This window comes from Punica granatum, chromosome 8 (genome assembly GCF_007655135.1).
Source record: "Punica granatum isolate Tunisia-2019 chromosome 8, ASM765513v2, whole genome shotgun sequence".
In the NCBI taxonomy this organism is placed as follows: domain Eukaryota; kingdom Viridiplantae; phylum Streptophyta; class Magnoliopsida; order Myrtales; family Lythraceae; genus Punica; species Punica granatum.
This window is the reverse complement of record NC_045134.1, coordinates 19,558,609-19,579,791: the sequence shown is the minus strand read 5'-3', so window position 1 is coordinate 19,579,791 and position 21,183 is coordinate 19,558,609. Positions and strand designations below refer to the sequence as shown.

Sequence of the window (21,183 nt, the reverse complement as noted above, 5' to 3'; positions counted from 1 at the left end):
TAAGGTGTTGCACATTGGGTTTAGGATGAGGAAGAGAGAGAGAAAAGTGGAGGGTGAGAAAAATGGGTATTTATATTGCTAAATTTATAATTTTATCTTTAATTTAGTAGTTTGTAAAAATTGAAACGAAATTTTTTTGAAATAAAAAAGAAATTGTAAAATTCATTTTCTGCCCCCAAAAGGAAAAATGTTTCGCCCGTAATTTCTCTCTCTTTGGCGCTAACGATCTTCTCGACGGCCCTTTCCCTGAAAACACAGAAACCGATGACAGCTTCATCGTTCCCTCCGGCGGCCATGCCGATGGAGCTCTAGCCCGGCGTTCTCCGCCCCACTGACTCTCCGGATCTCCCCCACGCCGTCGATGCCTCTGTTGTTTGAGTGCCGGCAGGTACTCAGATTCTCTTGGTGTGATGCTGGATTTGAGCTCTGTGTCAGTCGAGATCTGCGTCAATTTACTCTGCTGCTCCAAGTGAGCGAAGTGAAGTACTTAGTCGGAGTTGCTGCAGTAGCCGACAGTAGCGTTTCTGCGCCGCTATAGGTCTCAGTTGTTTCTCCCTTTTGCCGCAAATGTTCATTCGATTAGCTCACACCCAAGATCTTCACTTGCGTGGATGGAATGAAGGGGGTCTGAATTGAGCTGAGGTTCAGTGATGGGTTTGCTTGATAACGTTGTATATCGTGAAATTTGCTCATTTTCAGTAGAAATTCACTACCTTTTTTTGGTCCAATGTCCCAATTTTTTGGATAAGTGGAAGCTATTGTTAGTTACCGAAAAATGTAAACAAGAAGAAAGAGTGCCCTCAATCAGTAATTGTTCAGCCCTCGATCAGTAATTTGTTTATAAGATTTTGTTTTTGAAATTTTGTAGCCCATAGGATGAGGACCCGGAGGCTGTCGGTTGTACCAGTGCCCCCAGAAACTCCGCAGCCGGGACAACGTAATAGTAGCAGCAGCAGTGAGCCCAGTTCTCCCTCAAGTCCATCAAGTCCACTATCGGTTGAAGCTATCTCAGCCTTGCAGCTTGAATCTAATGGTATGTTTTGTTTCTTTTCTCTTTAGATAGTGCTTTTTAGTTTTTCCATTAAGTTGATGAATTGCTATGATGGAGCTTTTGGATTAGTGAGTTCGTTTTGCCGTGGTAGGTGGTACTAAGAGAAAGAGAGGGAGGGGGCCCACTCTAATGCGTGATCTTTGGGGCCTGCAAGATGATGAGCGTAAAGTCGTTTCCTTCAATAGCTTCGGACAGCCCAATGACCCGGAAAACTCCAGCAAATTAGCAAATTTCTTGGGCACAATAGCACGCGATGGTACACATGCGCCACTCCATTATTTGACATGGAGGAAGATGCCTGGGCACCATAAAGAAGAAATGGTCAAGTTAGTGAAGGTCAGTGAATGAATGTGGCATTATCTTGTCTTGATACATATTTATGCCTTCGTCACTGGTACTAATTGTTTAGACCATAAGAGATATCGTTTCACTGATATTTCTCTGGAACTTAAGATTTATATGACTGGTGCTTATTTTATTTTTAATTCTGTCTCGAATATGTAGTTGAAGTTTGAAATTCCTGCTGGGGATGAAGACTTTATCCTGAGGTCTATTTCTAAGAAGTGGAGGAACTGGAAGAGCACAGTTAAGAAAATGTATTTTGATCCAATGCTATCCGTTGAGGAGCAACTGCAAAATGTTCCAGATAGAGTGGAAGCAGATCAATGGAAAGAGCTTCTAACATATTGGTCATCTGAAGTAGGGAAGGTACATGCTTTACAATCACATGTTTATTAATTGGTTTGCCATATATCCTAGTTAAAAATCCTTCTCAAATGTCAGGATGCTAGCAAAAGAAATAAAGAGATTCGAAAACGACAGAAAATGGTACACCGCATGGGGACAAGAAGCTTTGCTGTCATTAGGGAGATTACGGTAAAGAAATTTTAACATCAAACTTCTGAATGAGTATGCATGGATAGTTTCTGCATCTTTACATTTTCTAAATATCTTTGTAGCAAGAAAAGTTAGGTCGTGATCCATCACGTGCCGACATGTTCATGACTTGTTACGCAAAGTCAGATGGAACTCCTGTAAATGAGGTGGCTGGTGAAAAAATCGTAAGTTATTTCCCTTTTCTCTGACAGAAAGGAAGGGTGCGCCTTGCTTTATATGCTATCTGGAATACCAGTGAAATTATACTTTCTGACTAATTTTAATATTCTTTTCTGTGGCAGGAGAAAATGAAAGAAATTCTTGCCCAAGATGCGCAGGGTTCAACGAGTGTGGATGGTAATGATGTGTACACAAAAGTCATGGGAAAAGATAAGCCTGGATTTCTTCGCATCTATGGCTTGGGAGTGTCGGATTCTGATGTTCGGGGCTCCATGCCTAGCCGTTCAAAATGTTATACCATGGCCATGAAATATAAATCAGCATTGGAGAGTATTGAGCGGCAGTATGGGGAACTGAATAAGAAGCTTGAGGTATTGCAAAGTAGAGAGAACAGTGGTAATCCAGCTAACTCTGGTGTCCAAACTGCATCTATGAACCACCAGAATCACTTCTTGGCTTCAACATCTGACAGTAGGGCTCTTCAGGTACCTGCATTCTCTTTTGACTCTTGTTATGTATATTATATGTATCACAATTCCAACCATTGGCATTAAGAACTACATCTTTGTTATGTTATGCAATATTTCCCTGTGATGGTACTTTATTGCTAAATTAGTGTGATCCTGAGAAACTACCTTAATCTTAGCTTGCTTTTCCTTTGAGAATTTCTAGTGAAGAATTTTGAAGCTATTTGTGAGTTACCTGGGAAGTTAGATGGAGTTTCTGAGTTATATACTTGCATGCTTTACTAGTGGAGAGAGTTCTTTTAGGAGATAAGGGAATTTATGATGCACCAGGTGTAAGAAACTCTTCATTGAATGCATTGTGGAGCATTTCCAAGTTCTTCACTATGCTGAGGGAATGTGTTGGGGAGAACAGTATCTTTAGAAAACTCGGGACTCTTTATGAATATTCATAAACTTTCATAGCTTTTCCCTTTTTGATTCTTGAAACTTCTGCAAAATGGAGAAACTATCTTAGGTTCCCTTATCTCATACCCAGTTTTCATATTTTACTGGAAGACAACTCTTCTAAAGGGGTCTACTGGCCAGACCAGTAATGACATCAATATTACTGTTAGTCCCTCCCTCCTCTTCTCCACCCCCCCCACACTTTTCTATTTTTGGGTCTTCTCTTTATTTCTCTCTTCTTCTTTTTCATACTTGCACTTAATTATCATCATTATCTTTGTTTTAATTTTTCCTGAAGATCTCTCTGTTATAATCTATTGCTCATCTTCAATGTGTAGTTAAAATTTTAAAAATTACTTGTTGCGTTCTTTTCTGTTATAGAACGTTGTGGTTCATTCTCTCAAAGTCGGAGACTTTCCATATTATTGTTCATTTTGGTGGTATTCTTTGGAGAGTCTGTTCTCTCTGTGATCCTTGGTTAAAATTTTTTCTGTTAAGAGATTCTCTCGTCACAGCTAATGGTGACTTTGCTTGTATCTGTTCTAAATTGAGGAATTTTTCTGGAAGTGAGTTGTGCTGTACGGATGAAGAACCTAATTATATTTCTTACCTCAGAGCTTGCTTTGACTTACTATGCATGCATTTGCTGATTTATTAAACTACGTGAAGGTGCCAATCTCTTGTGAAGCTTTCTGGTCGTCACAACTTGTGGAGGTCTTCTGCAAGTTATGCATTGAACGAATCGATAGAGGTCAATGCCCAGGGACCCAATTCACTGAAAAAATGTGGGAAATTATAGCCAGTAAGTTTGAGGTGCAAACTGGTAGGAAATATGACAAAGATCAGTTGCAAAGCAAGTGGAATAGTCTCAAGGGTGAGTGGGAAAAATGGAAGCAGCTTATCGATGGTGAAACAGAGCTGGGATGGGACTCGCAGAAGAAGACTGTCAATGCAACTGATGAATGGTGGGTGCGAAAAATTCAGGTATTGGCTTATGATGATTCTACCCATCCCAATTCTTTAGTGTTAATGAGCAGCTTATTATGGAGCTATTGTGGGCTATTAGTGCACCAAGAGTCCTTGGAAACAGGTAAATTGGTGGTTTTGATAAAGCCAATCTAGTGGTCCCACTGTGCTAAATGAAGACTTCAGGAATCGAGTCTGAAATGTGTTTCCGGCTTTATTTTGATCCTTTAAAATGTTTTATTGTTTTTATTTTCTTTTTGTTGACGAGGTTCCTGATGGAACTAATCTCGGGAAACATGAGCAACCAATAACTGAATACAATTGGATAAGTTTAAATCTCATTATAAAGCCCATGTTAGATGTTGTACTGCATTAAAAGTGGAATCGGGCCAAGGACACGACACGCCTTATTCGGCTCTGTTAACTCCTGTAAGCCTCAGGCAGCCCCCATGTCGTCAACCAAATTGACTAATTTACATTCCATTTCATTTGTGTGGCAAACATTTAAAAAGTGTGCTTCCATTTTCTCCAGCTGAATCCAGAATTTAGGAGCTTCAGAACGGAAGGGATCCCGCCGGACTTGGAGGTGCTGCTAGATAGAATGTTCATGAACGTCGTTTCCACTGGATATATTCCATGGGTCCCATCCCAAGACACGCCTCCTAACTTCAACGATGATGACATGTCCAACTACAATGATGAAGACATGTCCAACTACAATGACGTTGTGCCTTCAGATAGCGGCGATGACAACTTAAATGATAACAAGGATGTTGGAGAAAGTATTGGCGAGTTGGGTTCGAAGAAGGCCAAGAAACAGGTGGAGCTGAACAGACTTAGCAGTAGATTGAAAGGAAAGAAGAAGAAGAAGAAGAAATTACAAGGGACTTCTAAGCGCAGCAAGCAGCTAGATAGGCTCTATTCGGCTGTCGAGAGTAAGAGCATTATCCCATCGCAGATTCCTCCGGAGCCATTGGATCCGAGCCATGTTACATATAGCGAGATCATGGAGATGTTAGGCACGATGCCTGAGATCGAGCAGAATGATGAGCTCCACTTCTTCGCATTGGATCACCTGAAGGACAGGCTGAACCAGATGATATTCAAGAACCTGAAGAGCAGCGAGAAGAGGGTCAACTGGCTCAAGCACGAGTTCAAGAAGCAGAATCACAGGTAGATCATTCTGCTTTGTGAGGCTGAGTGAGCAGGTGTCTTTCTCTGATGTTCGGGTCTTTGTATTTCGCGGTTGACAATGTGTATGCATTCTGGAGATAAGTCTCAAGCAGCTAGCTATTGTTGCGACCTGTAAATTATCTTTTATCAGGGTAGCTATAAATGTGCTATGCCACGGGTGAACTCTCTTGGTATCCGAGATGGTGAGAATTGTAAGATGTGTTGATTTCTGCCAAGTTTGAGTTTAATATGTGTCGTATTTGTATCTAAATTGATTAAATTGCATGATTAGCATCTTCGTTCGGAAGTTGACAGTTCAAATTTTCAATCCCCACGATATATGGGACCACTGAAAAATTGAAGAACTGCATGCTTTTTTAGTATTTTGTAAATTGAAAGTGAGGAACTGGCGGAAAACGTTTTCAGGAAATACTGGAAAATGATTTCCTAAATGGGAAAAACAAGATAATCGCAAGACAGGGATGAAAATGACGTTAAGTCTAAAATTTGGGGGTTGACAAATCATAATTTTCTCCAAATCCACAGAATATTTCTTACTCCAAAAATGAACCTTAAGTGCATTTTAAAACTCTTCAGACTACTCAAACTGTCCGTTCAGATCGAAGGAAACGGAGGAAAGGTAGGGGTGCTCGGTCTTGATAACTAAATGTTCTTTTTAGATTGTATCGCCCCTAATGTGTTAAGAGCAATTAATTTAATTCTCCTATTGCGTCATATCTAGATGAATTTTTTTTCGATGTGTATCCATGTATTCAGAAGCCCAACGAACCATGACTAATCCAGTTAGCGCGGGTCGACCGACTAAGGAGTAAAACTCTCATGATCAATGATTTTCTTCATTCTCAATACTCGAATCCAAGACTTTGGTTGAGGGGCACAAACATCGAACCGACCCTTGTTGGTTTATCCAGATGAATTTTATTTACCAGAAAAAATCACTGATATGCATGATGCATCTCAAACGGCAATAAACTAGGAGCAAATAAATCTCGAATTTAATCTTCATATACCTTGAAAGTCCTTAGTCTAGAAAGTAGTTAATAAAGTAAATCAAGTTTCTATTTTACCAAACAATATATAAAGCTCATAATCCATAAAGTAATAAAACAAATCAAGTATGCATCCCAATACGCATAAAAAAAAACTTGTTTCACGGTAGGGGGATGCAAAGAGCTTTGAAAGAAAAAAAATCTCACATATATACATATATGGTTCGATTTGATTTTTTTTTTCCAATTTTTAACTTAAAACCGGAAACTAAACCATATAAAAAAATTTCAAGAAAAATTGCACGTAACTAAATTATATTTTAGGAGAATTGAATTGATTTGGAATCGATTTTTTCATTTCTCGGTTATATCCCTTCCCCTTTTCCCGTTTCCCTCGATCCAAAGATAGAGTAAAAGAATGAAAAGAAACAATAATTGAAAGTGGAAAAAGTAAGAAGTAATGACTAACGAGCTCCAGAGGAAGAAGGAAGAAAAAGGGTTTCGTGATGAATAGTGTGGAAACGCGGGCAAAGGGAATAAAGAGACGAACAGGAAAGGAACAGTGAACCCCCCTTCTTTTCCCTTTTATTTTCCTCCTCTTCTTCTTCTTTTGTTATTTTTTTTTTCCTGGAAAAGGGAAAAGGAAAACCAAGAAAAGCAATAATTTGGAAAACGGAAAAGGGAAAAAGGGAAAAGGGAAAGCTGACACACCCACACACTGTAGGAGGGAGAGGTAGAGGAAGTGTTTCATTGCTTGCATTGCAATGGATGGAACCGTGAAGGGACGATCTCTGTACGGGAGTGCCTTAGATTTTAGCTGCCTCAGGGCATATTATTCTGTCTGTCTGATAAAAAAAAAAAGAAAAAAAAAGAAAGAAGAAATGAGCTCAAAAGGTGAAAAACATGACGTATCAATTCTCTCTCTCTCTCTCTTTCTATGTATATGTGTGTGTGTGTATGTGTGTATATTATATAAGCACGCGCAGCCTTGTTTGTTTGCGGAAGAAAGGGATAGTCAGGAAATGTCTTCTGCAGGGGCTCTCTCATGGTATATTTTTACTTATTATTACTATGGGGAAACTTCTGATCTATCCAAATGGTTTGGTGGTGTATTTGCCATATGGTTGAGAAATTCTTCAATAATTTACCCCGTCATGTTCGTGAGGAAAGATGCCGAAAATTTAGCGATAATTAGACCCAAAACCTCGTGTATATCCAATGTACTACACACCCTTTCTCAAATGAGGGTTCAACTTTAATACAATCGTGTGGATATTCTTGAACTTTAATACAGTAGTGTCGATATTCTTTCTTTCTTACCATGTTAGCGTGAGCTATATGATCCCATAATTGTTTGTTGGATAGAACCCCCTCAGTTTTGGTGCTAATGTTTTGTTTGGATACGAAAGAAATGGAGGGAAATTGAAAGTTGTATGGAATTTTCAAAAACTTCTATGCAAAATCCTATTCCCCTCCCCTCTCCTCCTCGCACTTTCCCTCTAATGGAGGGTAAAAGAAGTGCTAACGCCTGCCATGCGAATATAGAGAACCCCTGAATACAAAGTAGCCATGCAGATACCTACTCAAATATAGAAAATTATGTGCCATTTGGGGTAATTATTGGAAACAGTTTACTATAGTCTCTAGAAGTTTAAATATGACATATATATATATATATATATATGTAATATGCGTTTGGGAATTTTATACGGTGATTGATTATCACCGTGATAATATCTTGAAAGATGTGATACTTCTATTCAAATGCGTAGTACCTCATTTAGAAGGGTCAGTACAACGATAAATGTTTAAATACTATGCATTTGAATAAAAATACCACGCTTTTCAACATGAAATACCGCATTGGTCACCGGTGGCAATCAGTCACCATAAAAAAAAAAAAAGAAAAAAGAAAAAAGAAAAAAGAAACCCCGGCCATATGTATATATGCTATTTGATTAGCAGTCAGGGAGTAATGCTCTGTTTGAGGTTTTTAAATTTTTGTCTCCAATTGAAAGCAAGCGTATTTATTTAGTGGGCAGCAATGTACAGTTTGGATTGGGGACCAAAACTGAGGAGCTCTTTTTGGGGGGGCCGATTAGTTTTTTGTCTTGGAGTTTTGATTGATGAGTTACATTCGTTCAGCTTGTCGGCCTCTGATAACGGCAACTCCTTCCCATAGACATTAGACATCCCGCTGCTTACTACTGCTCTTCTGCTGCCTTACTGCTCCTCTGTCGTCTCCGTGCATTGCCCACATCCCATGCATGCGTACTGCTATCTTTACCGACACTACGCATCCGTCGAGTCGAATCGATCGTGGATTTTCACGTATATATGTTGGATAGTTTAGAGATATTTCTTACGCACAAGTATTTAGAGAGAAACATGGTTCAGTACAATGAGACGATGAGTCGATATGTGTTCGGAATCACGATGAGACGAGTGTTTATTATTTTGAAAGAAGTTTGGAATCACTATGAGACCATGTTTATTATGAAAGGATGTAATTAGGAGAAAATATCAGATCAGATCAATTGCTAAATATTGCTGTTGAAAATAATATATGGCCATTCTAGCTAGGTAAAATTATCGATATTTTCAGGGATGGGCTCAGGATTTTGATCGAGGGGGGCTAGCCTACCGATTTCTAGGCCGAGGTGAGGCTGATACATATATGCTTACCTGTCGTAGCTCCCAGGGTAGTGCATGCCACTGGTGACTGGTGAGCTTGAGTCCTGGACCCATATAGGCTATGACCCGGTTTTTGTGGATTTACAAGAAGCACAATGTGCAATGATAAAGCATAATCCGACTTCGAGACCTATGACCCCGTAGGATGCCCAAGCCATTACTGGACGTCATGGAGGATGACTAGGTTTATCATGAGTGATGTCTTAGGCAGTCACCTTGTTGAATGACATGTCATGTCTGTCCTCTGATCATTGGTCTAAGGTTACATAAACCAAAACAATCCCCAAATTTTTAAAAAAGAAAAGGAAAAGGAAAAGGAAAGAGAAAAATGGAGACATAAATCTATCAATGATTAAGACTCATGTAAATGTGATTTAATGGCAAATTAAACTTTCAGTGGGTGAATTTTATCGCAATGCAAGGGTTCGAAATCTACTGAAAATACTTTGTGGTCAGTACTAAACTGATGTCCGAACAGAATAGTTAGAGCCAATAACAGAGAATACCCATAGTCTCACGAGACGGTCTCGGGTTTCTTAAGAAGAACGAATTTCTTGATTTATGACGGGACCCAACTGGAATCAAATGTACAGCCAAACAAACGTAAGACCTTTAACCATCGATCAGATCAAATCAGTGACAGAGAAAGAGGGAGATTTAGTACTTTGTTTGTCTACTGAAACCAACAAGCTGCTGAAAAAGCAGCCGCTTAAGTTAAAATAAAGCAGCTTTGGCCTCCCCCTTCCCTTCGCTAACGCATTGAGGATTGAAAAGCACAACACCCACATGCCCCTCTTGACCCTTACCCACCTTCGCATTTTGACCACATTCCCCCATCCCCAAAATTTTGTACCTTCCCCTTTATCAATGTCTAGGAGACAACAAAATTAATTCTTGCTAGAGACACAACATCTTATTCATCATTAGGATTACTAATAGCTAAATTTGATATTAATGCAGTTATAATTTGATATCCGCTAACCAAAAGATTGTTTGAAAGATATGTAAAAGTGCCATGTCATTCTGGTGCATATTATGTCAATACATATTTGAAAACTGATATACATAAAAAAACGATAAGACATTTTAACATATGGTTTGAACAATTATTAGTATCGTGCATATCTGACAAGGAGCTCTTTAGACTAGGTAATAAGTTCTTTGGACTATCTCCACGTGCGCAGACCAATGTATCGTCGTTCGCGTATATCATTCAAATGGATCGTGATCACGACTCTAGAACAACTCACTTGTGGAGAGCGGAGAGCATCTCATCCTAGAATGGTTTGCCTAATGGCATTCAGGACTATATGGGTGTCTTTACCATAAAATAAGGTGATCCGCGGTTCAATAGTTGTTTGAGTTTTAAGAAAACAAAGACAGTATATGCTTCGAGAATTAGTTAATTACTTTAATGCAAATCGATCCGAATAATAAAGAGAAAAAGACAGACAAAGCGTTTTCCCTCCAAAGGCATATAAAAGGCTGCCCAAATCACAATAACAGCCAGCAAAAAAGAGGAAGACATACAAAAAAGAACTGCCATCTGCAAAAGCATTCCAAACACTCTCCATGGAAGAGATGTCAATCCAAATGAAGAAGAAATCACAGGAGGCTCAAATGATGCCCCCAGAGAGCCCGAAGGAGCCGATGGAGTACCTCTCTAGGACATGGAGCGTGTCAGCTCTCGAGGTCTGCAAGGCCCTCTCTTCTTCTTCTTCCTCCTCCTCTTCCTCTTCCTCCTCTCGTCCTCCCCATCATCACCGTTCCTCGTCAAAGTCGGCTATGAACAACAACAATGGCTCCTCTTCCTCTTGCCCGACGCCCATCATGAGGGAGAGCTTCTTCAATGAAGATGAGATCACAGCAGCGGCCAATTCTGCCTGCTTTTCCACAGCAACGAACCACTTTTCCTTCAATTCTTCCGCCACTTCCCAGCTCGTTCTTGAGCGCATCATGTCTCAATCGGTGAGTTCTTATAGTCCATATTTTAGGAACCTGTCTCTGATAGCATATGAAGGGATTATCATATACTTGTTTTTAACGCATGATTGTAAGTTTTCCCGCGAATTTAATTTGTGTCACTGTTGTGTATTGCTCATTTTCATGAAATGAACAAAAGCTGTCGAAATCTGCAGGAAGTGTCACCGCTAACGTCGGGGAGGCTCTCGCACAGCAGTGGACCCTTGAATGGAACAGACACCCCCCCGGTCTCGGTCTCCCCTTCTGAAGACTTCGATGACATTGTTAAGGTTCCCATTCTTCTTCATCTCCACAGAACATTCTCTGCTTTCCTTTCTCTGCTTTCTCTGCCCTGTCTCTACATTGTTTCATTGTTTCTTCTTTTCTTTGCTGGCAGTTTGTTATTGCCACTGAAAATTCACATTCAAGTTCTTTCTATAAAATTTAAATCTGTATTCCCAATGAAGCTTGCTCAACAACTTCTATGAAGCTAATAAAAAAGAAAACTGATTGTATTGTAGACCGATTCTTGATATATAAGCCGTCCCGATTCCTAAGTTGAGCCATCGATATATCGGGACTAGTTTTGCTGACCCTCCATACTAGAGAGGCACTCGCTTTTTGGAATAGTTTTGAGAAACCGATGCTTGGTGTCAGCCACCATCAATTAGAAAGTGGCGGCCGGTAACATGTGATTGGAAAAACTAGACGTGATCGACAGTGTGAATGTTGTGGCTATGCTTATTTGCTAGTTTCTGAAGCATTAGTTCTTGGAAACAGTTTTTTGGGTAGTATTTGAGAATACACCTTGTTATTCTTCAGAATACGGAAAACAGTTTTCAAAATCATTAGGAAAAGATACTAATCTTCCATATTGTGCAGTTTTTCCGCTCTCACAATACTCTTCAACCACTCTTCACGGGCGGGCGGTCCAGCTCCGGGACTGGGGCAACCACCCCTGTCGGGGCGAAGACAGTGGGGAGGTGGCTCAAGGACCGGAAGGAGAAGAAGAAAGAGGAGGCCCGGGCCCACAATGCACAGCTCCATGCAGCTATCTCGGTGGCTTCCGTGGCTGCAGCCGTGGCAGCATTTGCTGCTGGTGCCGCGTCAGCTTCTTCAGCAAAGGCTGACGAACCCTCGGCTAAGACAGACATGGCAGTGGCCTCTGCTGCGACTCTCATTGCTGCTCAGTGCGTGGAAGCCGCGGAAGCTATGGGGGCCGAGAGGGACCACTTGGCTTCCGTTGTAAGCTCTGCTGTGAACGTTCGGTCTCATGATGATATCACCACTCTAACGGCTGCAGCAGCCACAGGTGAAATATTATTTAACTCAAATGTCGCAACAACGGATAAGAAATGTCCCTACTAGAAGAATTTTATGAAGCTTTAGGCCGTTCATATTGTTAAACTTTGACACGATCATGTAACCGTCTGTTAAAATTCGTGCAGCTCTGAGAGGGGCTGCGACTCTGAAGGCGAGGGCAATGAAGGAGGTCTGGAACATCGCAGCAGTGCTGCCGGTTGAGAAAGGGATGGGTGCTTGTGTCAAAGGAAACACCGAGCATCCTAACTCGGATTACAATGGCGAAATTATCGTGCCGGAAAAAGATTTTCTTGGGGTCTGCATAAAAGAGTTCCTTGCTAAAGGGAATGAGCTTCTCAAGCGCACACGGAAAGGTAGTCTGCGACTTTCTATACAAGTCCATTGTCTAAATATTTACTGGTTTCAGATGATGATTTGTTGAATCGGTTTTCCGCAACACAGGTGATCTTCACTGGAAGATTGTCTCTGTCTATATAAATCGAACAGGCCAGGTAACATTTCTTATTTTTTTTGTGCATTTGTATTCCATAGATGACATTGTTTTTGAATTAATCTGGTGTTTATCTTAAATGTTATGGCCTGTGGCTGATCACATTATGTTTTCGAATCATCACAGGTGATCCTAAAGATGAAGAGCAAGCACGTCGCCAGTACCATAACCAAGAAGAAAAAGAGTAAGCCACCACACACAATACTCTTCCTGGCCTGATATTCAGTTATAATAAAATGTTTTCAGTTTTATGTGATCATTTCCAAGCTGCATTCCTCGTTGAGTCGCATCTGAGATTGCAGCCTGCAGGAGTTTGCCAAAGAAAAGAAAGTAACAAAGGGGACAATCGCAGCCTTTCTTATACTTTCCTAATCGATGGCTATTTCAATGATTGGCAGATGTTGTGTTGGAAGTGTGCAAGGATATGCCCGCTTGGCCCGGAAGGCACCTTTTTGAGGGAGGGGAGCAGCGCCGCTACTTTGGCCTTAAGACATTGACCCGTGGCATTGTGGAGTTTGAGTGCAAGAACAGGAGGGAATATGAGATCTGGACTCAGGGTGTCTCGAGTTTGCTGTCTCTTGCTGACGAAAGGAGGAAGTGTCCTGATTTGAAGTAAACAAATAGAAGAATATGATACCAAGGGATTCGGATGGGCTCAAGCAGACTAATTAGAAGTTTTGAAGAGTACGATTTAAGAAGGAAGTTGTTTACTTAGAAGAGAGATTTCGGTATTGTAGGATGTCTAGCAAATTATAGTGTTCTGATTAGCTGATATTCCAGTAACCAATTGAGCAATCTATATGCAGCAGAAATGGTATGTCGCCAATGGTGGAACTCTGTAGGAATATAAAAGAAAGAGTTTTCAACTTTTTTCTTTGACCCTTTAGCCTGAAAGAGTTAGGTATTGCAGCAAAATCGGGAGCGAATTACCGTGAGTTGAATGAGACTTCCACAAAGTATATCTTCTGGAAAAATGATAATGCTATGGCTTGGATATTAGAACCACACAGGAGGATGACTTTGTTTTCTTTCTTGCATCCTCCAGATGTTCCTCAATTCCCGAATCGGATGTTTCATAGTTAAGAATTTATATTGAAGAAAAGAATGGTGCAAAGGCTCGCGAAAAGATTAGGAAGTAGTGAGAAGATTGCAGATGAATCGACCGTCCACTTTATTAGAGAATGGGACGACAAACCGGCCTTTCCTCGACTTCGACTATCATGTTCTTTTTGATGGATGTGATGGTACCAGTCCTAATATTTACTGAAACGTTAAGCAATGATATATTGGAGTAAAAAGCATCTATCTTCTGAAAGTTTCGTTTATCTTATGCCTGCAAATTGTGTTTTCTGAAATTCGTTGCATACTATTGGGCTATTACTGCTGATCCTCTATGCATTTCTTTCACATATATGTCCATGGGATGATCAATTTAAGTCAGATGTTTGCTTCAATTTGTCATCGACTGGTAGAATCCTTAAGATGTAAGTTATTCACACCGAAATTTACATATGATGGTGGCATTGACAGTGCGACTTCAATTTCTCGTAGGTTTATCAGTCTTAATCTCTTCAATGTGTGTGGTCTTATTTGAGATTTCATGTAATCCAATGTTTGTTGCAACAAAGAAATGAGAATCCATTGGAGACAAAACGACAACAGAACATAGAGACCAGTGATTTGAATCGGAGTGTACAGATAACGAGGGGCAACTAGCATTGCTCATCTCTCTGAAGCGCCGAAAATGGAGATGAAAGAGAGGAAGAGGTTGACGATGTCGAGATACAGAGACACAGAGGCCCAGATGTACTCATCATATGAGTAGCGCTTGATAAGGTTGTCTGTGTCGAACACGATGTAACCACAGAACACGATTGCTGACAAGAACCCGTAAATCATTACGCTGATCTTATCGAAGGGGAAGAAAATCTGCAGACACAAGAAACAATAGTTTAGTGATACATCACGGTACAACAAAACAGTCCATTTAGTGAATCGCCAGAAACAGAGAATCTTGACTTTTTTGCGGTGTTTACCTGGATAATACCGAAGATGATAAGCACGGTGAGTGCGCTGGACAAGAAGGGTCCGAGGAAGCTGAAATCGTGGCCTCTCTTCGCAGCCCAGAATGTGTAAAGAGTGAGGCTGAGGACAACCAGGGCCGTCAAGATTACAGCTTCCAAAATAATTCTCCCTGCCACCAACGATAAAGTCCATGTCCAAGATTATTAGGTAATATTCTGCAGAGCCATCTCATAATCATGATACATGTACGGCTCGGTATTTATGTTTTCGGATTAGTTTAAACTGGAAGAATCGAAAATTATGTGCTTACCACTGGTGAATGCACATGTCAGCCCAATCGAGAAGGACAAACAGATCGTGAATATCCCGAGCAGAAGGTAGTTGATGGGGTGCCGTTTGCGGAAATAATACATCGGGAACAACACTGCGGTAACACAAATCACTCGTGAATGCACATGTCAGCCCAATCGAGAAGGACAAAAAGTGATAAAATCACCGGAAAATTTTCCGAGCTTCGAACTTTGTACTCAAACCATCGAGCACTGTTTTAAGATCACTTTCCTATATCTACATATCGATATTTTGGGCATTGATTTTACTAATGCTTTCTATGATCTTATAGTTTCCTCTCTTAACGTTTGGGAAGAACTCAGTTTCAGTCAACGCGAGAAGGAAAGAACGAATTCAAGTATTTCAACCATATAGAACATGAATGAAGAAATTTAAAGAAACCTGATAATATCTCAACAACTCAGAATCGGATCGAGAAGCCAGTAAGAAAACAGTTTCATGGAAAATGAATTCAACACCAGAGAATGCAAATGAAGGTCCATGAAAAGATTCCCTTACCGAGGAAAACTGAGGCAATGAGGGCAACATAGACTGCCAAGCCAGCAGTCGTACCAACAAAGAAGGCCGAGACAGGTCGCACGAACACCACAACAGCACTGACTGCAGCAGTTGCGAGCAACTGGAACAAGACGATCGAGTAGACTTTGCGAATGAACGCCCACCGAATCTCGGAGCCCTCCAGTATCATGTTCGAAAGCAGCGGCTTCTCGCCAGATTCCACATCGCTCCCAGAAGTCCGGCTCCACATCGTAAGATCACCTAGAGAACAGAGTACTTATCTGCAGGTTATCAAATCGCAGGTGCAGCGTCCGTAGAGTGAATGCCAATACGTTTCGTTCTGTTCTATATGGAAGTCGAGCTAGAAGGGGGTATATATATGACATTTCTCGAACATATGAAGGCTAAGGTCGAGGAAGCTTCGATTATTTATCTCTCCAGTGGGACCAATTTAAAAATCTGGAGCAGCCTCTCTGACCAAAAGTCAGAATATCCAAAAGCAGACAACTTCGGCGTCTTTAAGGAATCATTAGATAAGTGCGAGTTGCATTTATTGGAAAAACGACATGAAACACGATTGCGTCCAAAATACATTGATGAGACTAAGACAAACTCAAATTAACAAAGCACATAAACTACGACAGTTGACTAACTACATTATCGGTTGACGAACTGCTCCCAGAATGCAGAATTTCGGAACGCACTGAAAGCACGATGATTAAGTTTTAGCAGGTACGTTAACAATATCTTATTGTTTGTGAGGCCCGTGATGCGTCCTCATCCTCATCGATAGAGAGCATATAGCTGGATGCCCCTCACGGGATCTAAAGACTTAATATTGCTCATATCACTTGCACAGCACGGAAATATCATTGATATTCGGTTACCCCCATATGGTCTAACACTCTAACTCTAATTAAGTTGTCTCCATGGCTAGATCCACCGGACTTTGTCCTGGAATTATGACTTGATTCTCTTGATTGCGCGGAGATTACACGACTATGGGATCGCGAAACCGATCTCCCTCTCATCTTCCTCTTCTTGTGTGTAAGGACTTCACTTATTATTGGGAGGCGACTTGCGGGGCTGTAACCACTTTTTTAATTTAGTCCAATTACTTCTCAGATTTTAAAAGCTTGACCAAAGATCGTTTTCCATATCCCACATTATCTCCATTGGAAGTCACCCTTAGCTGCCACTATTTTTTAATACCTTGACAATTTATTTAATCAATAATAATACCAGTTCGCGTACTTACGCTATGCACTGAATTATATTATATAGACTTACACTTGCACGTGTACAATATACACAATTTATTATTTTTCATTTAATCATCACGTATTTAAACTTACCAACCTCGAACACTCGAACCATTTAATTTTTTTCCCTAAATCCTTCATAATTTGATTGAATTGGAAGAGGAAAATAAAAATTAAAGTTAAAGAAAAAAAAAATGAAAACAGAGTAGACGGGAGCAGAGGGTGAGAGAGAGGAGAGCAAATGAGAGAGATAAAATCATTTTTAAGGACAATTTTGTCCTTAATGATTTACTGTAATTGTTTATTACACTAAAATCAAAGGGTATAATGGACATTTCATGCAGTTTGTAACTGTAAGGGAACATTGAATTTTTCCTTTATTAATAGTGTAGATAATCTGACAAAAACCAAATATTACAATTGCTAAGATTGATCATGTACAAAAATCCGACGTTAGAGTTAAGTTCAAATCTATTACAACATATCAATTATAGGAAAAAAGACCAATGATTTATCAATGACAGCCCGATCTCTGTTTGAGGTTATCATTAAGGTCAAAAGTCTAGCTATGAAATGAGATAATAAACCTGACAGCTCTCTTTATTTACAGTATTTATTGTATCATATGTTAGGTCATGTTTGGTAATAAAACAATTCTTTACTCTACTTTATTTATGCTAGTCAAAGATAAAGTCAATGTAAATTTTTAGTTTTTGGTGGGGCTCATAAGTTTGAAAGCATGGCACAGCTTGACAAGCCTCCTGCTAGGCCGAATTGTTTTCATTTTTCCCCCTTTTTGATGCTTTCTTATTATTGTCGAATTTGTATTTATTGATCCCATGTGCTTCCTAATAATGAAATTTATGATTTTTTTAATGCCTTCCCACTTTTACTATTTTTACACAGAGCACCACACAATAAGATTCGTTTGACGAACGCGTTGACGATTAAGTATTTGTTCATCACATTTTATGAAATAAATCACCCGTGTAGAAGACATGTATAGAAATAAATGTCTACATTAATTAAATGGATTTAATAAAAAATGACAAAATCAATTTCCAAATAGAGAAAGTATTGCCACTAATTTCAAATACAAAGACCTCGGTGCATGTCATCGCCCTCTTCTCTCTGCGGGCCATAACCGATTAGCGATATGATCGCGTACAACATTCATTTCATGACTACTCATGTTTACTTCAATTCTAATTCCTGGTTGTTCTGGTGGATTTCGAAATTCATCATAATTCGCCCAAGTATCACCGTACTCTTCAAATAACCTGTCGTGGTAATGATTGCGGCGAGTAAAATTATGCAATACAAAACAAGCAAGGTCAATTTATCCTTGCATATGCAGTTTGAAGTTTGGCATAAATTTCAGTATGACGAATCTCCTCTTCAAAATACCAAAACAACATTCGATGACATTACGCATTAATGCGTGACACTGATTGAACAACTCTTTTTTTGTAGTCGGCCGATTGTCCTCACCGAAATCACTCCAGTGATACCATTCCCCCTTGTATGGAGCCAAATATCCCAGGATATTGGGAAATCTTGCATCGACAACATAATATTGTTTTGGAAATAACAAAAGAAAAATTACAGTTAAATATGTTATGGCTGAAATTTTTTGGGAAATAGAAAGATTATCAACAAACACTTACTACCACGTGGCGTTAGAAATAATTCCAATGTGGCAGTTTCGGAAAAAAAATCATGAATCATGTGTCGAACCCTCCCAACCTGTCATAACATATGTAAATATCATATCGTGGGAACAAGCGGTCAGTACGTTTTGTGATATCTCTATATTCCAATCGCGATAAGCTACTCTTTTCTCTTTAGGTACACATGCAGCCACATGGGTTCCATCCATAGCTCCAATGCAATCCTGCGGGGCAATGCAAAATTATATGTAATTTATATAATATTATGAAATGAGTTATTATAGTATTGAATTATACAAAAAAAATACCTTAAAGAAATGCCAATGTGGACAATTTTCAATTTCAGGTTGCACAACAACGTTCCTCTGTCTTATATAAACGGGTGCTAAGTCTTGTATTTCTCAGAGAATTTTTTTGAATGAACACGACACCGTCTCCTTGGAATGTTGGTACCTTTTCGCCACTACTGCATATCGCGTATTATGTGAAATAACCAATAAGAACATTCCGAGCATTTCTTCGATGGTGATACCATTCCTAGTATCATTGATGCCACATTACCGTCGAAGTGTGTCACGGAGGTTTCTAAGTACATACGGTTCCATTCTGAAATTCTCGTAGCATTTAACGTTATTCCCTAAAACTTCAAGCGTGTACTCTCTTCCTTGGAGTTGAGAAGTTCTACATGGGATGTTCCGTCTAACATGTTCTTTGGTTGCCACAACTTGTATTATCAAAAAGAGAAACCACCTTTGCCTAATTTCCATCTTTTCGTCACTAGAGCTATCGTCATATCGCGAAGAAGTGCTATTCCTTGTCATATTGTCTTTCAACTATGTGCCTATAACAGTGGAAGGAAGTTCATGAACATGTCATTAACAGTAAAACACAATAATTCATAACCATACAAAATAAACATCCCAAACACATACAAAACATAATCAAGTCAAGATATCCAAACACACATAACAAACATAGCAGTACGAGTAATGTCATAACGAAGAAAAAGAAATGAGATTATCAAAAAAGTTCAACTAAACATAAAGCCGGATCCCAAGCTGATTCAAGAGTCTGCAACATGCTGTAGCCATTCCCTTCGACCGTCTTCCGTGTAATACATGAAAAGCCTACTCATTTTGTCATCAAGGAGAGCTAAGCTGCCAGCTATATACAGGTGATGAGGGATTGTCGATTTCAATTTATCTAACTCCACCATGGCTTCCCCGATGTTATTCCTCTCAGACTTCTCAGGGCTTGAAATGGACTTACTTCTCTTTGACGATGGTGGGGTGCACTGTGGCTTCTGTTTGAAATTGGCCTTGAACAAGTCCATGCACTCCTGCAGATGTGAGCATATCAATGAAGGTCTTTTGTGCACTTGACGTCGGGACTCAAATATAATAGGCTCTTGAACTTGGATGGGGTCATCACTCTCTCGGGGCCTTCTTCGAGGTTGACAGGCTGTTTCTGCTTTTTCTTAGATGCTGATATGAATTCCTCATGCAGCTTTCATTCCTCATCTGAAGTCCTTGGTAGATCAGTCGGGGAGATGCGGAGAGCACCGGTAGCAGTTGAAGAACTGAAAAGCTCAATCAGCAGGCGTTAGTGCTTACAGCCTCTACTTCGGAATGTCTTGAATGCCATGTTCCTCTGCACGTTAAAATAAGGATCATTCAACGGGACACTTCATTACATTCGAAGCAACCATACAAAACGAATGTATAAACAAAGGACATGCACATATATGTTAAAATGAAGTAGTAATATAGTTGGCATTTTACCATGAAAGACTTGTCGTATTTCTCAACTAATATTATTAGGAATTCAAGTTCACGCTTAAAAGATAAGAAAAAGATTGATTTGATGTTATGTGAAGTTAGCAAACGAAGACTGTACCTTGATAAACATATCCCATACATCGGGACTCGCCTTAATAGTGTTGGTGTCTGCATCCCATCTGACGCTAGTATGGTTGACTAGTTCAGTGAATTGCTTGTACATTCCCTTCAGTCTCGTGCACTTGTCCTTTATCTTCTAGAAGCATAATTGTTCATCGAGAAATTGCTTTCCCATCTCCACCGTCATCTCATCCCAATCCCTTTGCTTCCAAGATGTGGTGTGGCTTCTTTGCTGTCATGACTCCGTCAAGGAACCAAATTTACTAATTATCAAAAAGGTCCCTCGGATGATTTTATTGGTAAAATTAATTCTTTTCAATAAATTTTTATTGATTTTTATCAATTATTTTTTTCCTTCTCCCCTTCTTTTATCCGTTGGACATTCAAATGCATTTTATAATCCCTATACCCCCAAATTGAAACATCCCTCTCTTCTTCCTCCTTTTTCTCATTAACAGGTCCCAAATTGGATATCGAAGTTAACCCGCTTGTTGATCTTTTGATCTTTCAATTTTTCCCTCCTTTTGGCTAATCTAGAAGCATACAGACGCAACATGGTTCAAGCGATCGATTCCAGAGGAGGTCTACTGTGGAATCGAACAAAAGCAGCTATGCGTCCATGCAAGATCAGGCAAACAATTCTCAATGGCTTTGTGGTTGTGGGAGGAAGACTTTGGTACTCATTTCTCGGACCCACATAAACAATGGCAGGCAATTTCTTAGGTTCCCTTTCTTTTAGGCACCTATGACTTTCTATAGATTTGGATGTTCATTTGTTTAACATGACATGACTTGGTATACTAATTATGTATTTTAAATCATGAATTTTTATGATTGTAATTG

General features: G+C 39.8%; 3 protein-coding genes across 6 annotated transcripts; 2 read left to right on the top strand and 1 right to left on the bottom strand.

Moving 5' to 3' along the window:
• Positions 1-162: 162 nt before the first annotated feature.
• LOC116188293 lies at positions 163-5,448 on the top strand. 4 transcript variants are annotated; one of them, XM_031517556.1, is made up of 9 exons: positions 163-388; positions 869-1,033; positions 1,143-1,387; positions 1,556-1,759; positions 1,835-1,927; positions 2,011-2,112; positions 2,230-2,592; positions 3,688-4,002; positions 4,517-5,448. In XM_031517556.1, the coding sequence occupies exons 2-9, from the start codon at positions 877-879 to the stop codon at positions 5,159-5,161; spliced, it is 2,124 nt and encodes a 707-aa protein (XP_031373416.1). In that variant the 5' UTR covers positions 163-388; positions 869-876; the 3' UTR covers positions 5,162-5,448. The 4 variants fall into 4 exon arrangements, with proteins under 4 accessions (XP_031373416.1, XP_031373415.1, XP_031373417.1 ...); XM_031517555.1 differs by having other exon boundaries at positions 163-538; XM_031517557.1 differs by having other exon boundaries at positions 163-642.
• A 4,907-nt stretch (positions 5,449-10,355) lies between these two features.
• On the top strand, positions 10,356-13,643 carry LOC116215911 (VAN3-binding protein-like). Its single transcript, XM_031551720.1, has 7 exons — positions 10,356-10,829; positions 11,000-11,113; positions 11,706-12,135; positions 12,272-12,499; positions 12,588-12,637; positions 12,763-12,820; positions 13,035-13,643. Exons 1-7 carry the CDS (start codon positions 10,434-10,436, stop codon positions 13,250-13,252), a joined length of 1,494 nt encoding a protein of 497 aa, XP_031407580.1. The 5' UTR covers positions 10,356-10,433; the 3' UTR covers positions 13,253-13,643.
• A 559-nt stretch (positions 13,644-14,202) lies between these two features.
• Positions 14,203-15,866, bottom strand: LOC116215912 (protein LIFEGUARD 4-like). Its single transcript, XM_031551722.1, has 4 exons — positions 15,511-15,866; positions 14,972-15,085; positions 14,673-14,830; positions 14,203-14,565 (listed from the first exon to the last, which is right to left on the bottom strand). Exons 1-4 carry the CDS (start codon positions 15,758-15,760, stop codon positions 14,359-14,361), a joined length of 729 nt encoding a protein of 242 aa, XP_031407582.1. The 5' UTR covers positions 15,761-15,866; the 3' UTR covers positions 14,203-14,358.
• Between the last annotated feature and the right edge of the window lie 5,317 nt (positions 15,867-21,183).